The sequence below is a fragment of the Diachasma alloeum genome, unplaced genomic scaffold (assembly GCF_001412515.2).
Source record: "Diachasma alloeum isolate Michigan unplaced genomic scaffold, Dall2.0 Dall_scaffold_00218, whole genome shotgun sequence".
Lineage (NCBI taxonomy): Eukaryota > Metazoa > Arthropoda > Insecta > Hymenoptera > Braconidae > Diachasma > Diachasma alloeum.
Genome location: NW_021680383.1, coordinates 187,441 through 213,920, shown reverse-complemented (window position 1 = coordinate 213,920; position 26,480 = coordinate 187,441). Strand labels below are relative to the sequence as shown.

Below are 26,480 nucleotides of genomic sequence, written 5' to 3'. Positions count from 1 at the left end.
ACCTCCGCGTGGGGATACCACATGAGGGTGTTCCCCTTGAGCACCCCTTTAAGGATCTTTACGAGATCGCTTTCCTTAATACGGATTGCGTCTCTCGCGTCATCAATCGCGGACGTAAAATCTTCCACGTCTTCGTCTAGTTGCCCAGAGAACGTTATGCCCCTGGTCAAATAATCCAGGACTTTGCCGGAGCTCTCATAGCGATTTTTACGATCCTCATGGCCGTAAAAATCGCTCTCCGTCGTGCTCGACTCGGAGGCTTGCCTCCGACACTCTCTGCGGCGTGCGTATCTGTCATTTCTCCCAGAATCATTTCCTAGGGCTGTTTGCCCTGGAGGATTTGTGGGAGACTGCCTCGGAACCTCAGGCTTTGGTTCTCGGACCTTCTCTTGAGGGCTGGCCATTGCTGGCCCCAATTGTCCCCTCACTTCCCTGCTCAGTTTCTGCACCTGAGCAAGTATCTCTTCAGCCGTTGGCGTGGCCTTAGTTACCGTCACACCCAGAATTCTTTCCGTTGGCGTCGTAGCTCCACTAGCATTGCGGCTAGTGGTTTTGTTGCCTTTTGGCCTCCCTCGCCCTCTGCGGGGAGGGGCTGCAGCGCCTATCAGCCCTGAAGTTAGGAGCTGCTCTTCTAATCTCTTCGCTTCTTCAGCGAAGGCTCCTAATACTGCCATTCGAGAGGCTAGGTCTTCTGGTGAACTTTCGGCCCCTTGGCTTGGCCTGTCTTTAGCAAGGGAAGGCTCCCATCCGTCGCCAGCGGACTGATTGGCCTTTTAGCCCTTTGCTCCTGTGAGAGCGCCCCCGTTTTCTCTGGTTTCGATTTCAAGACTTTTTTAGCCTCTGATTCTTCACCACTATTCTCAGAGGTCGTCACTTTTCCAGTGCGACTCCTCTACGTTTTCTTTTGGCTTTTTTTTTTATTTTCCAGTTTTATAATTATTCCATTTTAATATTATTATCATTACTATTCTTATTATTATTATTATTATTATTATTATTACAGGTATATATATATATATACTACTGTATATCGCCACCGTCCTTCTAACGACAAATATTATTAAAAACTATCATTATATTTTACTGAAAAGAATTATTATTATTTCAAATAATTAATTTTCCAGTTTTATAATTATTAAATTTTATTATTATCATTATTATTCTTCTTATTATTATCATTACAGGTATATATATACTATAGTGGACTCATTATGAATTTTCCCGGTCGAAATCTGAGAATTTTCGACTTGGGCTATCTCTCTCTCCCTCCCTCCTATAACGAGGTATATCTATATCTCCCTCTATGTATAAATTGCGTAGAGAGGCTCGAGCATTCCCCACGAATGCTTCCCCCTCACGGCACCCCGCTAACGCGCCAACAAGTTGCAGCTCTCGCTTCCCGTGAGTGTTCCCTCGTTAAATTTTCCCTCCGGTTGTTAATCCACCTGGAGTGGCTCCCAATCATCCAAAATCGATAATTTCGGCTCGTTGGCGTCTCCAGACTTTCCCGAGCAAGTTGACTCTGGGTTTTTTGAATTTGACTCTACCGATTTTCCGCTACGCCAAGTTCAGTTTTGTCGAGTTTTTAGTTATCCGCAGTACGTTGTACGTACACCGCGGGGTTTATATCCTCTCTCTCACTCTCACGGGGATTCACATATCTTTCCCCCCATTTTTCGGTATTCTCGAGTATTTCGAGATTAGCGAATATTTTCATATTACCGTTTGAGGAATTTGATGACCTCACTTTGTAGCCGAGTTAATCGATAATGTATTCTTGTCAGGACCAAATATTTCGAGTCAATCTATTATTTTGCGTTTGTTAGAAGAATGCTGATTATTATTGCAATTCTTTCTTTTTTTGGTAAGACCATTATGTAGGAGTATGTAAATTCTTTATTCCAAAAAATCTCAATAGTGAAACAAGTAAGGACAATGTCGATCTCTTTCTTTTTTTTTGTTTTGTAGTTTTGACCGCCCCATTAACCCGTTTCCACCTGAAATCCACCCCTCGCTCCACAACCTAGCACACTGAGCGAACCGAGGACCATTACCTTTCCCCAAAAATCTAGTTTTCTCCCTTTTTGTGTACGTTTTAGAGGTTTTCGAATTTGTTAGAACTGATTTTGTGGACTCCTCCGGTTTGGTAATTCCGGCTAAAAATTACCTGGCGCCCATAGATTTTTGCATTTTTGAGTTTAACTAGATTCAGGGGAAGAAGGGCGAAGGTAATAAGCATTTTTAACCCCCATGCAAAAATGCCACGTTACAGTTTAGTGCAGTCAGTCTCATCTGTAACTCATAGTTATACCATTCAGCCTTTGATTTCAGCTGATTGGAAATTGCTGTCACCACTTTTCATCGTGTTGAAGGAACCGACCGGTGAATTTAGACCGGTCGTAAAAAAGGATTTATTCAGGCCTTCCAACGTATATGTGATGCCTTCCAAATCCGGAAAAGCCCGGTGGCTTGGCACAGTGGGTAAGTTCGTTGCCTCACATGTGAAAGGTTCCGAGTTCAAATCCCGGCCGGGTAGAATGGTGCGATCTAATCATTTAAAGTCTTGATCATCATCGCAATATACCCTAACCGGGTCGAAGCGATGTAAAATAACGATAAAAAAAAATCCGGAAAACTTACTTCAGGTATGGATAGATCAATATAATTTTACTATGATTGAACACTGCCCTTTCGAAATTCATCGAAATGTCAAGTTTCAGATCACTCCAAAACTTGGCTTGAAAATCGATATTGATCGATTCGTAGAGCGGACGTTGTTCTTCCATTGTAAACGAAGTTACTCCTCCTAACAAGCAAATTATCATAAAATTAATTCCGAAAGGTACCACGGGAAAAATTCAACTCTTAGGTGTGATTGGTTTTAGACAATGGAAAAATTATAGAAGACATTTTTCGGATAGTGTGATATTGATGAACGAGGAATTAAATCTTCATTTGAGGAATAATATCATCAAACTTCAATCGTTAGTCCATAGCCAATTTTCATCTCTACGATATGTAGATTTGTTTAAATCCACATAGTACAAAAGTGATTACATCAGCAAAAAACCTGAAGATTTTGATAACCTTATTGAATTCGGATTTTTAAAAAATTCCAATATTCACTGTAAAGTCGACGGTTATTCGAATATAGCAATTGTCAGATGTTCTTGGTGTAAAAAATCATTATGTCTGAAGCATTTCTTCGATAACTATCATTACTGCACACATTATGAACCTTAAAAAGAAAATATTGTGTGTAACATTTTCCAGTGACTAATAAATTTAAAATGTTACGTCAGGAAAATTACCATACATTTAGAGAACATATAAATTTTATGTTGAGTTGATTCTTCAATGACTATCAAATATATTTTTGAGAAATGAGGCAACGACTTGAATCTGATCAACATCTCTTTCCTGAGGATCATCAACGGAGGGCTACATACTGTAACAGGGTATTTTCGATTCGACCATTCTGCAGTTCTGTTCAATCATCCAGACGGGAGGTCGCTTCGAAAGCGAAGCGAGAGTCGGAATTTTTGGTATTTAATCATCCTTATTCTGCCGTTCATCGGAGCACATCGACTGGATCTTGATGGAGCTGGTGGAGGATGAAAGTCAATTTTGGGAATTTGGAGTTCGAGATGGGTCTCGGAACAGCGTTGATGAAGCGGTTGGGGACATACGGATTGGATTCAACTCTTCTCGCTGTTTGAGAAGTTACGCAGGTCGACCGTGCAGCGGCGCCAGCTGATGGAGCTAGAATTTGGAGGGCTCAAGTGGCGGACTCATCTGTTTAAAGATTACTATAACGGACTATTGTTTAAAGGGCCGAATAATTTTATTATCTGATATTGACTATTTGATGATTTTTGATGGCTTATGCCGTATAAAAGGTTGTGTATTTCCGTCTCATTGGCATTTGAGAGGAGAATGGCAACAACGTGGATTTCCGGTATGGAGGGTTTCGTACGTTACGAACCTCCAAATCAGAGATTGAGTCGGTGTCGCAATCAGCCAATGAGAGGGCTGGATTTTGGGGAATCGGGAAAACACGTGGTAGAGCGTCCCGGTGGGCTAACTTCTCGTTTGGGTGTTGACCGGAGCGGTTTGCAATTTTGGATTCTGTTGGAGATTTATTAACGTTCTTTCGAGGCCTAATTTCTAACGTTTACCGGGGTTCGACCAATTTTCTGGGAGTCCTGAGGCTTTTGGAAGTCATCGGCAAGGGATTCTATATTCTGGTGAGCAGTGGAATATTAAATCTGAATTTATTTTGTAACTCCACACAGTGTGTGCGTCAAGGATATCGTAATATCGTGATTCATATGGACGCTTGAGTCCATGGCGAATGACGCCATTTCGTTTGTCCGTTAGATTTTTGATGATATCTTGCCTCTCGCTTGGCAGAGTATTTATCGGGTCCGGATTGAATTTTAACTGGATTTTATTTGGTTTATTTTTTATCTTGGATGATTTGTGTCAGAATTAGCGATTAAATTCAGTGATTAGAAAATTAGTATTGTGACTCTCGTTTCGCTCATTGTCGAGGATTGGATGTGGATTTCTCGGCACCTTATTGTAATTTTATATTTCTTTATATTTCTCGGTGTCTGAGAATAAGTCGGGTTTGTTCCTTTTGTCACTTGAGACTCAATATCGGAGTTAATTCTTTTTGTGAAGAAAACGGTGTTGGGATTGGAGCGTCGTTTCCGATGCCAGGGTTTTCATTGTTGCGTGACCTTGTGTTTGAGTCACGAAATATTATCATTTTGTCTCGCGAGGCGATCCCAACTCGCGTTGACTGAAATCAGAGCTATTATCCGTAACAACTTCTGTTCAGGCATTTATATCTCGAAATAACTGTAGATTCCCTTCTGTGATAATAAATTTAACGACACTTCTGCTAGTCAGTTTTATTTTCTTTTGACATTTCTTTTGACTGATTTTGACTTCTTTTAATTTGACTAGTATTTCATCTTTCTTGACTAATTGCAGTTAGGAAATTTGTGTTGTACCGAGTCATTAGTTCGATTAGTCTCTGTATTTTGTGATATTGATTATTGTTCGGCTTTCCACCGAATTATTTACTCCTCACACTTGCGCACGCACTCACGCACACTCACCCCGCTCGCATGCGTGCGCAACAGATCTGCGCAACCGTCTAAAGTGACCAGTGACCTCTCACCTCTGACACCTGAGGCGCCACTTGATGGACAGGTGTCCAGTGAACGCCCCCATTTAAATTTGGGCACGTTCGGACCCTCGATGATCGACACCTGCCACCTTGCGGTCCTTTAATCGCTCTCATTTACATATTGGCCATCGTAATGTGTACATTGCTTTCCGCAAATACTTTATTTGTTTCAAGTTCCGTGTATAATTGATCTGCCTCATTTAGTTCTTTGAACTGTGTTATTATTTATTGTGATCCGCACTAATCTTTTGAACATGTCGATTAATTAATTACAGTGTAAATATTGACTTTCTTACAATTAAATTGACTAAGTTGAGCAACATGCACGTGTGGTGATTTCTGGACCTTCTCGCGCTCCCATAAGAATCCATTAACATCTTGCCCATCGATCCAAAATTCCACAGATTCCACACCCGGTATCGAACAATTACCGAGATTTAAGTGCACTATTTGAAGGATACTAGAGGGGGTTTTCAAATATTTTTTCTATTGTACTGAATTACATCATTTAGCTTTTTGATTAAAGAAATCATTTTATCCCCGCACATTCTGGTTTCGTTATTTTACCAGATAAATCCGACCTAGTCATTTCAGGATAGTAGTGGAACAACATTTTGTGGAACCCAGCCGCCTACGCAGTTGATCTGAGCTGTCGGCAGTTGTCCTTTCGGTTGCGATTCTATTGTTGGTTTTCATCGAATTTGTATTTTGTACGTTTTCGAACGTGCTAGCGCCCAATATTGTTTTGTTGATTTGGTCGCCGAGGGCTACGTATTTTCGTATCGTCCGCAAAGGTGCGAAATACGTCACAATACATTGAACTAGGGCCCTGCTTATTTTGATGAAACCATATTTGGGCTTATGATGATTAACAGAAAGTTGAAAAAAATATAGACTTTAAAATGATGCAAAAATTACGTGCTCGGTTCGTTCGGACCAAGTTTCGTAGACATAGAATTTGGGACTCTTAGATAAAACTTCATCATTTTTGTTCCTATACTGATTTTCCAATTTTTAATAATTTATAAATAATTTTTAATTTTTTTATACTTTTTGATAAATGAAAATGCCACAAAAAAATGCAAAAACACTCCCTTTGTAGATTTCTATCATGATGAACAAATAGAGCATATTATTCAGACCATTTTATGCAGAATGATCATGCAAGTTTGCAGTAATTTGAGTTAACAGGATTAAACCATTCCCAGGGGTTGTTTACCTCCTGACAAGGTGGTTTGGTGGGAACCCTGCAATACGTCGATTTAGTTTTTGGATTTTTTATCACAGACACCAATTTTCAATGAGATTCAGCCAAATTGAGAGTTTTTACACTGGAAAGATGTATGAAAAAACCTATTTTTGTTCAATAAATCATTCAAAAAGCCAAGCTGTGTAAACTAACCGTATATCCTGTAATGTGATATATTCGTTACAAGGTCCTTTCGGGTTTTGGAGTCCGTTCCGCGTATCTGTGATTGCACCACCAGGCGGGAAGTCACCCCCGATAGGGAGAGTCGAGAGAGATATTATTAGTTACTTACGTTTTTGTGATTTGTTTTTTTTAATATTCCGCTGCCACGCTCATGACGGAGGAGACACTCGTCAATTAGGGGACCGAGGAGCTCTGGGTATCTCCGGATTATCGCGAATGAGTTCTCGAGAGCCTTCGCCTTCAGTGGCCACAAACGGGCCTGTACGAGTATCCTGCCGAGTGAGGGCACCACCTCCTGGATTCTAATGAGGAGGAAGTGACGCAGTGGGCAGCGAGAGATGTGTTGGTGCTGGAGAGGGACTTTCGCCAGTTGTCTGAATTGACGTTGATTACAAGTGATGATGGCACGACGGGATCGGCCATTTAAAATTATGGTTTTTGGAATCTCGGGGTTTATTTTATGCAATTTTTAAGTGAGGAAAACCCTGGCCGAATGGTACAGTTTGGACACTGCGCATGCGTCACGCATCGATGAATATTGTCATTGGCTGAACTTTCGAGACGAGGGCCAATGGGAAGCGCTGCCGCGCTTCGGAAGCCGTTGCCGGGGTGTCTCGTTTCTTCTACTGACACTTCCCGTGCGGTGGTTGCCTGGAGAGGTTAGAGAGGAACTTCGGGGAGGATTGCTGTTATTGAGACTGGTCTTGGAAGACTTTGTGGCGGAAATTCGAGGCTGGAGAAGATCGTGGGCTTTTTGGGATTCTGTTGGAGTATCTGGGAGATCCCTGGCAGTTTGATCGAGCCGAGTAGCCAAGACTTGTTGCAGCTAAATCGTCTCGGTGAGCGTGGTGGCTGTTTCATTGTCTTTTTCCCCTTGTGGTTATTTTGCGAAGGCAGTTTTCCTTTTTTTTTGTTGATGTCACAGGCATCAGAGACTTGCAGGACTGTAGGAAACTAGGAGATATAATCCTAGGGGAAGGCTGGCCACTCCGTTCAGCGATTTGGTCGCTGATTATTTCTTTCTGGGCGCCTCGCTCGTTACGTTCATTCGTTCGTCCATTTATGGGGCATTTGCGTTTGTCGCGTGATTTTACGATTTTAATATCGCGTTCAATTATTATTCATCTTTTTTTTATTAACAATTAGCTCCAGGCATTAATCTCGCAGGCATTTGATTTTGTGAAAACGTGTGCTCTCGTCATCGGGAACATTTTATATTTAATCTAATTACGGTAGTTTCGTGACCTTGATATTGTGTCGCTGGCCAATTTCGTATTTTCTATTTTGGGTTTCTGTCAGTTGGCGGTTGATATTTCAGACTTTGTTGTGTTTCGAGTCACTGCAATTTCTTGGTTCTGTAATTTTCTCTATTTTCATTCATTTTTGAACTAACAATCATTGACTCCTGCCAGTTGGAATGTTCAGTTCAGCTGCTGGTTTATTTCAATTTCTGACTTCATATTTAACTTCAGAACATTTATTTCCTGACGACAGTGGTTTATTTTGTATCGAGTCTTATTAGTCATTATATCGAGTCGAAAAGGGGGTTGTCAATTGAGTCATTTATTATTTTAATTTTTGTATTAAGCCTAGCAGTATTAAAGTTGTATCTTATTCCCCGTCAATGGTATGTTGTTTTTATCCAGTTACTTTTTTCCCTAGTCACATCCCGATTTCAGCTCTAGGGTTTATCCCCTCTCCAAGGACGAGCTACCTGGTACATTTGAGAGCTGTCATCGGAGAAGGTTTGTCTCGGTGGTCGTTCCGAAATTAACGACCTGGCATCCAACTTTGGTTTAGGGTTTGTTGGTGCCAGAGGGCTGCGTAACAGAGGACAGATACCGTGAGTCTGCCAAAATTACGTCACAATCCATTAAAGCCGCTCCGAATAAGTAATTGAATGCAGAAAAAAATTGAGAAAATACTGCCTAGTTTTCGAGACATCGCGAAAAATTATTTTTTGGAGTGAAGTTCGAACGCCCTTTTCTGCCGTCTATGACTGAATTAGCACGTAAAAAAATACGTGGTCAATCATTTTTCATATAGAACAGCATATGTCAAAATGAAGAAAATCGGTCAGGTACACCTGGGGATCTTTCCTTGTTAGCAGAGAATACATGAAGTAAGATTATTACGCCCCAGGTTTGGTCAATTGGGTTCAGGGATGGGTAATAATATTAGATTTTGGCAATATTAAAAAGGGATTATCTCCTTATATTGTTCAAAGTTTAACTATATTCAACAAATTTAAAATATTATTATTTATCAACTAAATTTTCCGATTGATCGTGAATAAAATATTTGATAATATCAAAATGTAATTTTTAGTTAACAAGCTAAGTCTAAATTTAAGTACTTGATTTTCGATTACCCAAATGATGGTCAATCTTCCTACCTAAAATATTGGTTGATAGAATATTTCGAAATTTAAATGTACAAATTGATGGTTAATTTAATATTAAAAATTTTATGATTCATGTTGGAAATTGACAACTTCACAATTTAACTATAATTATGATTGATTGATATGCCTATCACTGTTCAGCACGTCGTAGTTTTTCATTGGTTCTCAAAATTACTATGTCAAATAGCATCCGTGATTACTGTGTTAACCAGCGTGATTGTGGGATAGAAAAATTTAGCTATTGAAGCGAGGGAAGTGAGGTAGCTCATCGAAAAAGGAAAACAAAGTAGCTGCGTCGTAACTTTAAAAAACGCATGAGGCTCGAGTGTAGAGTGGTGATGTTATAATGAACATAATCTATTAATCTAAAGTGCAATTCAAGGCATACATGTTGATCAACTAAATTAGAACACAGGGGTCTAGTTAATAAGAAATAGTATTTATTATAGGAATACGTTGAATTAATGTACAGCTCGTATAGGTGCTAAGAGACGAAGCGCCATGCATAGATATCGACAAATAAAAGAATTACATAACTAGATCTCTGTCGATAAGATCACTTACGCGTTATCTTGCTCACAAGATATCATACCCACTCTATAAACTCATTCAATACATAGGTGTAGTGACATTCCAACACATGTAAAATTTGTGTCATTCAAATTGTGTTCAGTTTACTAACAATCGAATCTATAATTTAATTAATTTTAGAGACTAAAGCGCTTTCGAACATGATCCTTCGAGCCGGATAGCGAATATTAGACTGAAGTGCACTTAAATGGAGGGAGCAACCACGATGTTGCTAGAGTCAAACCATCGGTTTATACCTCTGAATTGTTGTTGAAGTGACGCCCGATCTAATCGAAAACTGAACTCGACGGAACCGCATATGCTTGCCGCCATCAACCACACTACCACGGATTGGCTCGTGCTGAGTATTATTTAACTTCTTGATGCAAAAGATTAACACTGGTATCAGTGAAGGAACAGTACTTGAATTGATGAACATTTAATTAAATCTAAGTAAGAATGCGATCCTTAAGGCCGACAAAATAGTTCTGATTGTACAATTTTTGGAGTGAAGCACCACCACCTTCCAAACTTGACCTCTCCTTGGGTATGTGTATGGTCTTGCGATAGTGATTTCACTAAAGATGAAAGAAACGTGAAGTTATTTTATATCGAAATATCTCGAAACTGCCTGACCGCTAATCCTTAATTCTGATTGGTCAATATATGACACGAAGTTATTCACAAAAAAAAAAACACGCGGCATTTTCAATTCTTCAGTGACATAATTTCAAATTCTTCAGCGGTATATATATATATATATATATAGTTCACGTGTAGATATATCATCGGTGAAATTAATAAATTCTGTCCTTTATGGAGACCGATTATTTTAAAAGATTGAAGATAATTAATTGAAAATGAAAAATTCTCTTTGATTCATTATCAATATTTATAAGGTATTCATGAGAAAATGAAATTCAATGAATTCCGTTTCTTCATTTCAACAAATGAATAGATCAGCGCGTGCGACAGCGCGTGCATAGATCTTGTAGTGATTATAATGGAGTAAGTGATTCATTCTGGAGCGTTACCCAGCATCTGGGACGCTGTGCTGCTGTGGTGATTGAAACGTTGGAAACTTTGGAGAACTAGGAGACTTTGATTCGATTGACTTCTTAGCAAAGAATGTTGGTCGCCACCAACTCATTCTGGAGCAGTATGAGACTTTCTGTCAAGAAATGAAGATACTTGACAGATAATTGCGTTGACTCGCTACTTTTCCAAAAAAACACATTCCTATTTTAAAACAAAATAATGCGAGTATTACTACTCTCCGTATTTGTTGGATAAAAGAGCATTATGCGAGTTGACAGCTAAACTAATACCACCCGCCGTAGCTCTTAGTCCGGCAGCTCGGCCAGTGACTTCCATTTTGTTTTTTAAAATGGAAAAGATCCAATTGCAAAAGTTCAACGGTGACCCCGCAAAATGGACTAGCTGGAAGAGTATTCACATTTCGCATATACATGATGACCTATCACTTCCAGAAATCCAATAGTACCACATTTTACGCTCTCTAATGAAGAGTGAAGCCTTTTTGCTTGTGGAAAATATCCAGGTCACAGACGTGAATTACAACTCAGGATGGAATCTCCTGAAAAATGCGTTTGATGATGAATGTCCACTAAGCTGGCCTCATTTGAAATCTATTTGCACCACTAAATGAATGAAGACAGAGTCATTCGACGAGTCTCGTCAGCTGTACCATCTAACCTGTTGTGCTTGCAAGGGATTGAAAAACTCGGGCAGGACGGTTGACTTTTGGGATGATCTCCTAGTATTTCTGACTGTCAACAAAATGGTCACGGATACGCGCAAGGATTTCGAGCTTCATGCGTGCTCCACCAAAATGTTCTCCTCGCCAGCACTGATTTCGCAGTGATTCCCCTCGCGCCTACCAGCAACGACGCCCGAAACAATGAATCGGCTGAAATCCTCAGCCAAGATTCATCTCATCACATCAGACGCTAAGGTTGCATGTTCCGCGTATCCACAATCCCACCGTCTGACTTCATGTCCTTTAAATTTATTCCCATTAATGTTCCTTTATATTTATTCCCATAAAAGGTAGACGTAAATTCGCTGACTAGTGATGAAAATTCTTCGGTTGATCACAAGCGACAAATCTGGCGATTTAAAAAATTCTATTGGTGACTGCCAGGGTTGGTGCGTTTACGGAAAATCGGGGTTTTATACAGTATACAATTGAATACTGGTAATTGACCTGTAAATGATAAAAAAAGTCAATAACTGGTAGAAAAGCCCTTCACTCAACTATCACTTCCGTACTGATGTACAGAAAACCTCGTAACTGAATTTCACCAGGGTTACCAGTTGTGAGGGTCAAACCTCAAGAGGTGCTTGCAACGATTAAACGTCACGAGGATTAAATCTTGCAAGCGTCAAACATCACGAGAATCATACTTTGCAAAGATCATGCCTTGCGAGGGTCAAATATCGACAGGGTCATATTTCGCAAGGGTCCTGCCTCGCGAAAGTCAAACGTCGCAACGGTCATACCTCACAAGGAACCAACGTTGGTTCATACATCGCAAGGGTCATACCTCGTGAGGATCATGTCTTCCGTCAGACCCTTGCCAATGTTCCTTTCTGCTTCTTTGTTTTACCCTCATGATCGTTAAACCGTTATAATTGTCCTGCTCTGCCTCTCCCAGTTGACCCTCATAATCGTTGGAAACTTGTGATTGTCCTACCTACCATTTGAAACGTTTGGCTTTCGTAAAGTATGACCCTTGTGATGTTTGATCCTAGCGAGGTATGACTATTTCGATGTTGGACCCTTTCGAAGCATAACCCTTGCAAGACTTGCACATGACGTGTTGTTTTCTTTTATGCACAATGACTACACATGCGGTCACAAAGCTCTAAAATCTCCTTGGTAAATCATTCTGTGAAAAATCTTGTGTGATTTTGATGATAGGGAGGACGGAAGGAAAAGTGAAGTGAGATGAATTGCCGGAGAATAAATCAGGATGAATTTCGTTGATTTTCAATGTACTTAAAAACTTAGTGCAGTAAAAGTCGATTTACCGAAGTGGACTGTACAAACACGGAATATTTAGATAATTGACCGGATAATTTAGGATGAGGTTCGATAACTTTACCGATGAACTTCCCGATAAATGCGCCGATGTGCGCCCGGATAATTTTCAGTGATTCGGTCTTGATGAGAGTCGATGGTTTACTAACCACCGTGGAACATGCTCACGACTACGTGCGTGCTCGTCGATGATCGGGAATTTCCGTAAGGGACGGGGAAATAAGTTGGCCCAAAAGACAGGCCAGATTTTGAACACATTCAATAACCCGCAAATCAAATAAAAGAAATATGTAGAAGAAATTCAAAGAATTATGAAATTTGCAGAAAAAAAATCTAATGATATGAGCGGTAAAAATGTAGATTTTGCAGGTTGACTCTGGTGACGAGCTGACTTTCCCAATTAGCAACACTGAGGACCACGCCACAAAGCACTGCAAGGTGTATGCTCAGTGTAGCAACTGTCAATGGAAGCACAGTACCTTGGTGTGCTTAGCGTAAAACAACCGTCCAAAGGTCACAATCACAGTGACACTTCACATGATACTGTCGATAGTGGCGACGAGGACTTCTGCCGGCTGGATAATTCTGATGGAAATCACTCGCCAACCATAGAGCCTCAGAGCGCCCTACCCCAGAACTCATTTCTATTAGCCACTGCCATACTATGTCTCAAAGCTAAAGATAGAAGAAGATCTGTTCTAGTCAGGGTCTTGTTGGATCAAGGTTCTCAACTATCCTTTATTAAGAAGTCCATTGCCTAGCTGCTATGTGCACTATGAGTGAAAGTGAACTTTAAAAGTGTAGGCGTCAATGGAACAAAAACTTCTTTCTGTCGCACCGTCATGACTTGTAAGATGGAACCTTGGGATTCTGGAACCCTAGACCTACCAATCACCGCCCGCGTATTACCCTAACTCACCATGTACACTCTGAGATAATTAACTACAGATCTATAGTGCGTTGATCTGATGAATTTAAAGCTGGCCAACCCCAACCCCTCCAACAAGCAACAAATCGAATTAATTATTGCTGTGATCTACATCCGACTGTCATCGTCCAAGATATTCGCAAAGGCTCACTCTCTTAAGGCGGAGAAGACAGTGCTTAGGTAGATAGTCATTGGACTTCAAATTATTTAAATTCTTTTGAACCATGTTTCGGTCAGCAGTAGTAAACAACATGAAAAAATGTAACTATAGTTCAATTGCGCTACGTTTCGAATGCACAAAGTATTCCTCTTAAGGTACATTTTCATTCAAAATGAAAAAATAACCGATAAAAATTTCATTGCAAATTCATTTTTAGCTGTCATCTGAAGATATCAACAGACAGCCATAACATCCTGTCATGTTGAACGATTCAATTCCGATAACATGACCACGGAGCATGTCACTGGACCTCAAACCAATCAGCAATCAGCCAGCACCTCTGAATGCACAACACTCCATTGCATGATTAGAGACCCAGTCGATTAATTAATCCATCGATTCTCGGAGCTGGAAGAGGTCTCCACGAAAATTGGACTAAACGAGGAGGATCAGAGGTGCGAGGATCACTTCGTAGCAATGCGTATCAGATCCAAGGGTGGCAAGTACTTGGTACACTTACCCTTGAAGAGAGCAAACTTCCCCTGGAAGTTGGAGACCCTTACGTGATTGTTCGAAAATGCCTAGAATGTCAAATCAATCGTTTCCGCTCATCTCCAGAAAACCAGTCGGAATACGATAAATTTTTGCAAAAGTATCTCTAATTCCACCACATGGAACCGTCCCCAAGGCCCCCAAGGTCCAAGGTTGGATCCCCCTAGCCTAAAATCAATTTACCTACCACACCACGCCGTTCTCCGTGAGCAGAGCTTCACGTCACCCCCATGTGTGATATTCCCCGTGTCTAGCAGAATCAGACCACGTTAAATGATCATCTGTTAGTTGGGCCCCAACTTCTATATTGATGATGCACTATTCGGCACGGATTTCTTCACAACAGTTTAATAGATTCTCGATGAACTCCAGCAACTTTTACAAGTGAGAGGCGTCAATCTGCGAAAATGCGCTTCAAGCCACCCACATACTCTTAAGAATACATCATCGGAACTGCTAGCCTATGAACCCTCTCACGAATTGGTTCAGAACAATTCAGTAAAGATACTAGGAGTGCTATGTGGAACTAGCAACCAGATGGGATACGTATGATCGACAACTGAACAAACTTCAGAAAATCAGTTTACCTCTGTACGTCTTCGGCTTCACCGCATGCCAAACTACACGGGTTCTGTGGCGCTTCGAAGCAGGTGTACGCTGCCGTTCTACGAGTCCTCAACCCATCAAGGGAAGCTGAAGTCAACCTAGTATAAGGAATTCTGGGGAAATCCCTTAGTTCACCGCAGAATCTTCAAAATTTCCAGCTATTTGTAAGTACGCAGAGAAAATGACCCAGTCGATATTTTCATTATTATTTCAATATTTTCATATATTTTCATTCGGATATTTTCAATTTCGAGTCAGATTTTTGTAGTCTTTTGTTCTTTTGGAAAATTCGAGTTTTGATACGTTTTGGAGAGTAAGGTTTTCTTAATTTTTTGGTTGCGGTGATCGCCATAAGTAACCTCATTTTCGAGTATTATCGGGGATAGGTTTGCGATTTTACGCCTTGAGATTAGGTTTTCGGAATTCGACAAAAGCTAGGAGAAAACGTTCGGATTTTCGTTGCTTAGGGCGAGATATCACCGCGCTACGCGATTATTTCGTCGAATTTTTCCCTTTTATTGGAATCGTCGGGGAAACGCGTAGGTGCACTTGAAATACTGCCGCTCATTTAGGGGATTTACGGGGAGCAAAGTGGGTTAGTTTTGGGTTTAGGTGGAAGGTCACGCGTGCAATCTCGACCGTTGTTCGGCGTGAATCGCCAAGGTCGGTTTAATTGTGGAAATAAGAAAGTAATTAGTCGGGTCCACTAGAGTTACACCCTGGAGTTTTAAGTTTGTTCCTTTTACCCCCGTGATCCCGAGAATGCGTTCCCATCGAAGAAAATGTAGTTAAAATCATTCATGTTCAAATGACGTTCACATTAGAGTCATGTGGAGGAATTTTGTGGAAGGAGTTTGTAAAATTCAAATTGAAATTCGTGCCGATTGTGCAATCCAGGCGCACGTGGCGCTGCGTCCACGTCCATCTCCGTGCCCTGAGCCGCCATTGAACGCAGTATCAATTCTCGTTCCCGGTGCATCACCACGTGTTGTGCCTGGCCGCGTCCCAGTGAATATTTTTTTGACATTGTTAGGGGTCATTAGTAGTTAGCAGGTGTTATTTTGAGGACAAGACTGAGGATAAACAGTGGAGAGACGTTTGGAGTGCTGGGAGGATATTTCGAGAGAGTTTTGGAGTTTTTAGTTTAAGCCAAGAGGCGAGCGTAGGGCTGCGTCATACCGCTGGTGAGTTTTTCTCATATTTTTGGTGGCGGATTTTTAGTATTTTGAGATCGATATTATAGTAAACGCTCGTCTCAGGTCGTTTGTAATTTTGTTGGCTATTTATTTCTACTCGTTGTGCGGTAGAGCTTAAATAACGCATTATTTGTGCATTTTGTGCCTTATGCGCATTTGCGCTTCCCTACGCGTCGGTGGGTTTTTCGCCTGTCTCTCCCACGCTAGTGGGTTTCGAACCTCTTTCTCGCAATCGGACAAATTTTGGCTATCGTGACTATCCCGTACATTTCACGTCGAGGTTTTTGAAAATAAAAGTCGTGAGTTTTGAATTTTAGACTCTCTCTTGCGTTTACCGCCGACTCGATCACTTCGAGCTCCCTACCGTTTAGTCTTCGGTCAATGATGTACCGAGTAATTAAGTTTTCGGATTTTCTGTTTTTTGTACGTTCATTAATTTTCATGTGCCCTGACGTTTTATTAGGATTTAATTTAGATTTACATGCGCAATACGCCTCAGTTGAGGGCACTGTTATGCGGATGTCGTCTCAAGATCGCGAGTCAGTGGAGTTATGTGCGGCGTCCGGCGCTCTAGCCACCACGTGCTAGCATTATGCTCTCGTCGAGCGAGCCCGCGCTTTCTCGGAATTATGTTGCGTAGAGATATTACTTTTCTTTTCTTCCGTAACGAGCGTTTGCTTCGCGTTAGGGATTCCGGATTTTCTCTCAATGGTACTGTGTTATACGCTCTATTGTCCGGGGGTTAATTCGTAATTTTTGGGATAATTGTTTTTTTTTCTTTCTGACTGCAGCCAAATTAGTGAGGTTTAGGATAGATCGATAATCCTCGTATACTGGTATCGAGTCTTCTTTTTTTTGCATTTTTATTAATATTATTATTTCTTTTATTTATTATATAATGTTTCTTTTATTTTGGGTCTCTCTGCGCATGAGGCCTAACAATTATTGTGACACTATTTCTTTTGTGACAAATATTATTTTGATTTCTGTCTCTCACTCTCAGTACAAATCATTTTCCTTTTTGATATTCTTTTGAGTTTTGAAGATATCGTTTTTTTTTGTAAAATTTAGATACAATATAACCACCTACATTTCAGCATAAAATTTCAGTTTTTGTGTTTTTTTTTAAGAATAAGAGCCCGATAGCCTGTCTCCCCCTCAACCTAACCCTCTCTCCACAACCAACCCCCTGAGCAGCGCAAGCACCCTATCACCTTTCCCTTGGCCCCCTTAAGTTTAAGTTATTTTGTGTTTTTGAATCTTTGGTTTTGTTGTATTTTTCCGCTTCGACCTAATTTCGATTTGTTGTTTCCGTCGAGACAAAGAACAACTGGCGCCCACAATAATCGAGTTTCTGTTTTCTGACTTTACCAAGGGAAAAGGGCGAGATAACGTTCATTTTTATCCCCAGTAAAAATTGACCACGTTATACTAGTAATGACTAAATCGAAAGTCGCACCACTAAAGCACCAATCAATCACAAATCTAGAGCTGTATGCCGCTCGCTTGCTTGCCAGAGTCCTTGAGAAAGCTAAGGTCACCATGGTGCTACAAAAAATTCCAGTCCACGTATAGACAGACTCTCAAGTAGACCTTGCCTGGCTGACGAAACTCGCTTTTCACTAGCCAGCGTTTATGGCCAATCCTGTTTCATACACACAAACGAGAATACCCATGGCTGATTGGAATCATGTCCCCAGCTTATTAAATCCTACGGACTACGCTTTCTGTGAGGTCCTTCCCAAGTTGATCTCTCATCCGCTCTAGTGGTCTGGCCCTTACTCCAGGCTGTTCTAAGCCAACCCAGCACAGGAAGAAATCCAAGTTGAAGCTACCGGTTGCATGACTATCAAGGGGGAGCCTCCAAGAGTGGAGGTCACGAGAGACATCACCAACTTTTTCGTTCTGTACTCATCGTGGCCCAAGTTCTGTACTGATCGTGACACAAGTGGCCTATGGCATGCGATTTGCCACCCTCAGAATTACCCAGGAACGACTAAACACATACACATACATACTCGATCAAACTAACGCAAGAGGAGATATTTCCGGAGCAGATAAAACGTTTGAGAATTGGTAAATAACTGAATCCCAAGGACAAACTCGATCATCTCGACCCCTTCCTGGATCATAATGGTATTCTACGGACGATGGGTGGACTCTTTCAAGCTTCCATTTCCTATGAAGAGAAATACTTCATAATTATGGCCGCCAGACGGTTCACTCATCTCCTAGTGATCTACGTGCACGAGAAAACACTGCATGGAGGACCCGGTGCACTCTACACCAGGATTACTGGATCTTGAATGCTAGAAGGCTTCTTAAAGGACTCATTCGTCGATGTGGCTTAAGCCGGAGACATGATCGCAGCCCTCAAAGATCGCCGCCCAATTACCCGCACCTCGTGTCAATCCCGCTCCTACCTTCTCAAATATTGGAGTAAATTATGCTAGGCCAGTAAACATCCGCATGATCGCAGACATAAGGCGCATGAAGCGTATATTGCCGTGTTCATTTGCTTAACGACTTGTGCTACTCACCTTGAACTAGTATCAGACTATTCCAGTCATGCATTCCTAACCTCTTTAGACCGTTTCACGTCACGCAGAAGTCTACCCTCGGGCGGTATGTTTACCCTCTGCCATTTACAGCGACAACGGCATAATATTGTACAAAGCAAATATTGGGTGTATAAATTAATTATCGGCCTTTTTTCGACCATTCGGATATTTATTTATAAAAAAATGAATACAGATCTAATCTTGAAAATAATCATCATCACTTTACACGCATTTCTCCCATCTATTGGGCAATTCTCGGATTCCGGCTCGGAAGAAAGATGGTGGTTTTGACTGGATGAACTCATCAATGCTTTGTCGGACTTCTCCAGGAGATCGAAACTGGGTATCCACCAGGTGATGTTGTAGCGCCCGAAAAAGGTGATAGTCAGAGGACGCAAGGTCTGGAGAACACGCCGCATGTGGGAGAATTTCCCAGCCCAACAAGGAGATAACTTTCAGGATTTCTTTTTCCGTGTGTGACCGCGCGTTGTCCTGCATCAAAATCACTCGCCTTGTACCACTATCAGTAAAAGGTCTCTTTCCCTCAATAGCATCACTCAATTTCATCAGTTGGTCCTGATAACGCTTAGCAGTGACGGTTTCCCCTGTTCGANGGACGCAAGGTCTGGAGAACACGCCGCATGCGGGAGAATTTCCCAGCCCAACAAGGAGATAACTTTCAGGATTTCTTTTTCCGTGTGTGACCGCGCGTTGTCCTGCATCAAAATCACTCGCCTTGTACCACTATCAGTAAAAGGTCTCTTTCCCTCAATAGCATCACTCAATTTCATCAGTTGGTCCTGATAACGCTTAGCAGTGACGGTTTCCCCTGTTCGAGTATCTCATAATAGATTACACCTTTGGAATCCCTCCAATACAGAACAACAATTTTTTCTCGTGAATGTCCGGTTTTGCAGTGCTCGTTGACGGCTCCCCCGGATAAACCCATGACTTTCGCCTCTTAGGATTGTCGTAAAATATCTACTTTTCATCCCCAGTCACAATTGTGTGTAAAAAGTCTTTTTGTTTGAATCTGGTCAGTAGGCACATTGCAATTTCACAGCGTCGACTTTTGTTTTTGAGGTAAGATGACGGGGCACCCAACGACCTTCCTTCTGTATCTTCCCAATTCTTTTTAAATGCACCGAAATAGCTGCTTGAGTCACTCCAAGAGTATCAGCAAGCTTCTGTTCTGTTTGACAGGGATTTTCATTGAGTAAGTTGTCCAATTCCTCGTCCTCAACTTTTTTTGGTTGCCCAGGACGTTCCTCATCCTGGAGATCAAAATTTTCATCCCGAAATTTTTTAAACTACTTTTTACATGTGCTATAAGATACAGCACTCCCTCCCATAGCCGAAGGAATCATTTCTTGTGCTTCTGCGGCAGTTTTTCCAAGTTGGAAGGTGAAAACAAGGCAGTGCCTCAAGTGCTGCTTGTCAAACGACATTTTTATTCACTATGTTTTTTTAGGGTGTGTTAATCACATAATCGGACTTAAGTGGTTTGATAGTTCACCGATGGCGCTTCAAAACACCGTTTATTGCAGGGATTTTTTTAAATTCAAATAGGTATTCTGATCAATTTAATCTAGGGGCCGAGAATTAATTTATATACCTAATAAAAAAGTAAGAAATGTCTTCAATGAACTGGAGCATAACCTCGAACTGCAATCAACTGTGTCCACTAGAGGAATCACGTGGCCCTGATTCTTCCATCTTGATTCACCTCACTTTGGAGGAATTTGGGAGGCAGGAGTAATAGTATATTTTTCACCTAGGGAGGTAAAATGAAGGAGTCGCCTTCGGCTCGGGTGGTAATTCTGCACGTGGGCACGAATCCTTTATTTTACTTCCCGTGGTGAGAACATTATTTTTCGTCACGGCGTAGACGCAAAGTCAGATTTGACTTTGGGAAATGTGCACTTTGCACCCGCCGTGGTGAAAAATTGATGAAAAATCATCTTAAGAGAATCACTAACGACAGCACTCCACCAACCTATAAAGACCACATTACTGCGTAAGACTGAGCGCTGCGTAAACTCACGTATCGTCGGTCCATTACATGACGATCCTGAAGACGTTCACGTATCCCTGGGCACTTCTTAATCGGAAAACCGATCAACGCTATTGGGAACTCAGACGGGGGCAGGGAGTAAGTCGCGGACCCTACATGCACGGGTTCACATTTTTGCTACTCGACAGTAGCTACTTGAGAGAGATAGGGCTTGCAACCTTCATACACGGGTTCCTAACCCGTCCGATAGATAGAGTATCCGAATTCTTGACTTCCCAATACCTACCACTTTGACTCTTGACATGAATCCCAACCGCCTATCCAGAGGAATTCATTCAATACCTGACTGAGGACTTCTGGACTAGGTGGCGTAATGAACATCTTCACAATCTCCAAGTGCGAACAAAGTGAATGACTGATCAAGCAAATCTGGAGGTCATAACTTGGTGATCATACAGGACCTTCCAACACCAGCCGGCAAGTGGCCCTTAGCTCATGTACTACAACTTCATTCTAGCAGGGATGAAAGAACACGCACTGTCACATGCAAAATCGTCACTTCAATACTCACAAGGCCCATTGATAAACTCATTCCCCTTAGAGTTCTTGATCCAAAGAGTCGTGCTATGACGGGCGGTGACCCCGCTTAAAGACAGATCGACGACTAATCATCACCTTCCCTCGTCAAGCCCTCTTCTATCACCGAACTTAACAAATTCAAATTATTTGGTTTGTTACAGACTCCTTCGTTCGAGATCACGGAGAACGAGACCGGCGGTATGTCCACGATTGTGGAATAGGAAGATTCAGTGTTTGAAGCAAGGAAAGCGATGAAGCTCGTCGAGAGAAAAAACAGCATTGCGTGGTAACCTTATACAATACCCGTGGCCCGAGTTCAGAGTACTGACGTTATAATCAACATAATTTAATTATCTAAAGTGTAATTAAAGGAATACAAATGAAACTTGTCTAACTCAAATTGTATTCAATTAACTGGTCTATTTCCGGCACCTCACGATGACCATCCAATCTATAGTTTAATTAATTTCAGGGACTGAAGCGTAGTTTCTCAGGCATCCATGTATAAGAAAATCAGCGTCAAAAGATCAATCCGGGTTCAGGTATTTGCGAAAAATTGTGATTCCAATAAACTCAGATGTGTGAGTAAAAGAGTGCTAAAAGACAGCCTGTGTATGTCAGGAGTTTACATGTTCGCACTTAAATTAGGATGGTATACTTTGATACAAGTGCGTAAGTGTGTTTATTGACCCCTAGGAGGTAGCGAAGGCGAGTGCTCCCCTCCCAAGACTTAAAGCACACTTTTCCCACCAGTGTCGAACATTATTATTCATCACAATGAATGAAAAGAAAATTCCAATCATTGTAATTCCATTCATAAAATTTCACTTTACGCACATGTGACGAAAAATAGTGTGTTACGCAGCATGGGTAAAAGTTTAACTGTATGTACTAGTATTTCAATATACTACAATTTCTTTTAATCATTTAATGAGTTGTTTTTTCATTTTCATCATTACGTACTTGCATTCCGATATAGTAAGACCCAAGCCAGTCAATGACTTCAAAGTTCGCTGGATAAAATCGATACGACTAGGGAACAAAATAAATTTATTAATAAATATCACTAGTTGTAATAGAAGTTATAATCTCCAGGAAAGAATTCATATTTCAATTTCATTAAACTTACATCATGATAGTGTTGAAAAGCCGATTGTCTATCACCTAAATTATCGTACATTTCTCCCAACTTTTGGAGCACTCCAGGGTCGGAAGGCAGAATAGTCAATAACTGATTATACCTGTTGTACAATAAAAACAAAGTATAGTAATGAGTTTTTTCATCATGGGAAACGCAAATATTTGACAATACCATTCCGCAGCTTGATCCATGTCTTTTATGAGCTGATATAAGCGGCCGATTTGATATACCGTTTGTGGATCATATCGTACGATATTTCGCAGTTTCCAAAAACATTCGAGAGCTTCTTCGTACCATCCTTGTCTTTTGTAAACCAATCCTAGTAGAAAGCACAAAAAACAGTTCGTTTAGCGTAAAAAAATATTTTTCAATGAACTTTTCAAAATACAAGACATTGAGGTGTAAATTTGATCTTTAACAATTTATGTTGCTGAGCATATCAGTCACAATCCACGCGGTATAAACATAGGTTCTTATGAGTAAGATACCCGGTACTCAACTACTACCGAATCATGTTAATTCACTCAACTGCAAACAAGTACAGCCGCATGAAAAACACCCTTACAGTTAGTTACATTATATAGAGTGGCCAGCAGTTTTTTATTGATGTAATTATTTTTCTGTTCAAGATGATATTAACCAAGTTGCCCATATAGCAACGCTATACTGTTATGCCCCAGATTTGGTCAATTGCGTTATTGTTTAATATGTGGACATACAGCATTGTCAGCGTGACACTTGCCAGCGTAATTAGATTATGCTGACCAAGTAATGAAATGTAAACAATCAATGTATTATTTAAGAGACGGTTGGGTCTGCACAGAACAGACCTGAATTGGACTCCGACGCGTACAAAAGTCGTAAACTCTTAGAGTCGTAAACTCTTAAATTCGTAATCAGTCAGATGACACAGTAATTATAATCATGTAATAAATTATCATATTTAAATACCGATAAACCATTGGTGGGATTTATCCCTTTAAGCCTAGAACCTACTATAATTATAAGTACCCCCCACGCTGGGTACAACAATACGTTGCCCGTTGCCCGTTGTTGCCCGCTAGCAGTACTATCCAACCTCAAGCATGAAGAAGAGACAGAGAAAGGGTATGCTACTACGTTTGAGGCCGGTATTTTGTTCGTTGAGGTGGCAGGTATGTTGCCCATGGAGTGCTAAAGCACTCAACTCGACAAGTGCAGAGATATTGGAAATAAATGTACACAGTATCATCAGTTTTATGCTGTCGTATAGTAATATCTTAATTTCCCTTTGAGTTGTTGAAAGTTTACCAAAACATAAACTTCTGAAACGTTTTAATTTTGAACATAAATTTAACTGATTATCGCTCTCCAATTTCTCTTGTCCACGTAGATAATGGATCTGACCCTACGCATGCACGAAAAATTATTCCAAGGCTCGCTAATTTACCCACAGGATAGATCGTGACCCTGAACCTGGCCGATAGGGTTGACCTTACAGCCCTGCAGTCGATCGCACTGGCCCAGTCCCGCACTCTCGCGTGTACTTGACTCGAACAATGGGCCTGAGACGTTGTATAGAATGAGAAAGAGTGAAAATACTTTAATTTCTCTGGAAGAAAAATAAACTGTCTCTGAGAAAATGTTTTACGATTCTCACGGTTCGATGTTGGGTTTAAATTGCAATTAAAACTCTATAGGGAAAAACAAATGGGGTGTTCCATACTACTTCGATCGAACCGAAAAAATTTGGTTTCAAACTTAAAAAAAAATTAATAATTTTGGCCATTTATTCCATGCACACTGGGAAAAAAAATTACTTTTGCCAGGGAATCATTTTTTTGGGAGAAGTATTTATTTTTTTAGGAGCTTATTTCTCTAGGCCAGTCACTTCCAGGTGGTCCATGTCCATCTCCTAATATTACAATTATGTTGAATAATGAGATGATTATGCTACATATGACCTTGAATGAACACGCTTCATTATTGTTCAATTTTTTCAAATTCGAGGTTTTCTAATGTATAATAATTTGAAATAATTTTAAAGGTTAATAATTGTCAATGGAGTTCATTCAAAGTCATATGTAATATAATCATTCCATAATTGAACATAATTGTAATATTTAGAGATGGACTTGGACTCCTTGATAATGACTGGCGTGGAGAATTACGCTCCGCAAAAAATAAATTCTTCTCACAAGAAAATGATTCCTTCGCAAAAGCAATTTTTTTTCTCAGTGCATGCTCTAGATGGTTACACGGTATAATAAAATTAGGGCCACTCTGGACGTAGAATGAAAATTATCGCGACAGCATGTATATGACTGCAGATTTGTTACTAAGTCGTATGTGAATCTCTTTTTTGCCATTAATAAATTGATGATAAGGTTCCGAATGAGTTGGGAAGGATATTTTTTAGTAGAAACTTGTACCAAATTTTTAAAATGTGAGGGCAAGTTACAACAAGTTGATATCTTGTTTTTTTTTTAAGAGTTAGAGCTCGTACAGCCATTTTGAACGAATCCAATGCTTCCATTCTGAACCAAAAACGAGCGGAAATTGAAAATAAATCTGTAATTATAGTGTACATACTGAATGATGTACGAAACAGTATATTGTGTCATCAGGACGGTAAGGGGAGGTTTGTGAGGAGTCTTGTAAACTCACACAACTCACAAACTGACGCTACCGTTCGAATGACACGTACTTTGTTTTGTTACGAAAGCCCGACAAGAGAGAGGAGCGGGGTGGAGGCGCAGGAGGGGGGTCCAGTGGATGCAGCCCCCAGGGGGGCGCAGCCACCCCCCCCCTACTATAAAAAAACCAAATGGCAATAAGGAAAAAAATACTTCGAAGAAAATTAGAATTCCCTTGCCGCAAAAATGCACACTAATAATTAACAAATTTGAGTAAGAATACTCAAAAAATGGGGGTGTTTTTCAACTTTCTTCCTCACGAAAAATAATATAAAACAAGCAGTTGACCGCTCCTATAGTGCAGAAGGCATGTGCCTGTTACTTTATGTGTTATTTGTATTTTAGTTTTTTATTTCTACCAATTCCATTGGTAGTAAGCTTGCGAATGGATCCATAGCAATTTCCTTGTTCAATTTACAGAAGAAACTATTTTTTTACGTCACATTCCGGTCCCAATTTTTCCTCAAATTATTGGTCGAACAAAGAATTTAGGGAACACCAAAAATGTAAAATCGCTTATATGGAGTTGATTAATTAAAATGAATATGAAATTAAAATAAATAGCATAAATAAATATGAGAAACAGTAGTGGTCACACGGGTAGTGTGCCGCGGCGATCATCTCGGCTTTGTCTCATTTTCTCCTATTTCTATAAAATGAATTTGAAACAAGTAGTTTTTGTGATATTGACCAATATAGTTTTACACGAAAAGTGGGATATCTCTGGAACTACTGGACCGATATCGCTTAGCTAAAATACCAAACTTTAGTATTATGGGAGCTGCAATGATACTAAATTGCTATCTTCTATCTCAATTTCTTGTCGAGTTACCGCGCGTACTACGAAATTTGGGGAAAAATCGGCAATATCTCGAAAAATTTGCATGAACGGGTATATATATTGTGACGGCGATTTTTCTCAACGTAGACTAATATGAACGGATTGGATCCGAAACCTTAAACCCGCAGACAATTCCAGACTGAACGGTAGCCGTAGTGTGTCACCTTCGGCGTCTTCCACTTCGATGTTCCCTGAAGTTCTCGAAAACCGTAGAAACGATAGAAACGCCATAACCGGATAACGAGAAGCCAGCTACTCTTTTGAGGAACTGGTGTCGGGCGCTAGTTGATTTTTGTTTCGGCGGTATCAACGAACCGCAGCCAAAGGGAACCAAACGAGAAGAAAACTAGACTTAAAGATAACTAGGGAAAATCGAAGGGAGAGGTTGCAGAATTATTTCGACTAGCTCGGAGGAATTCGGAGAGCGGGGTAGGATCGGTCGCTCGGTCTTAGGAAAAGGTGTCCCACAACCCAAAGAAATATTCCAAAATTACTCAAAACCAGATCGGAAAATTAATTAAATCTGAGACACGTGGATTATGTTAAATTGTCTCGTA

General features: G+C 40.6%; 1 protein-coding gene across 1 annotated transcript in view; it reads right to left on the bottom strand.

Annotated features, from left to right (window-relative positions):
* Nucleotides 1–14,222: 14,222 nt before the first annotated feature.
* Nucleotides 14,223–26,480, bottom strand: part of LOC107037353 (intraflagellar transport protein 88 homolog) — a 114,748-nt gene continuing 102,490 nt past the window's right edge. The window contains exons 6-9 of the mRNA XM_015255867.1: nucleotides 22,579–22,726; nucleotides 22,396–22,507; nucleotides 22,230–22,298; nucleotides 14,223–14,339 (exon numbers count right to left, since the gene is read on the bottom strand). Coding sequence (XP_015111353.1) covers nucleotides 14,223–14,339; nucleotides 22,230–22,298; nucleotides 22,396–22,507; nucleotides 22,579–22,726 — 446 coding nt within the window. The remainder of the gene's footprint in view (nucleotides 14,340–22,229; nucleotides 22,299–22,395; nucleotides 22,508–22,578; nucleotides 22,727–26,480) is intronic.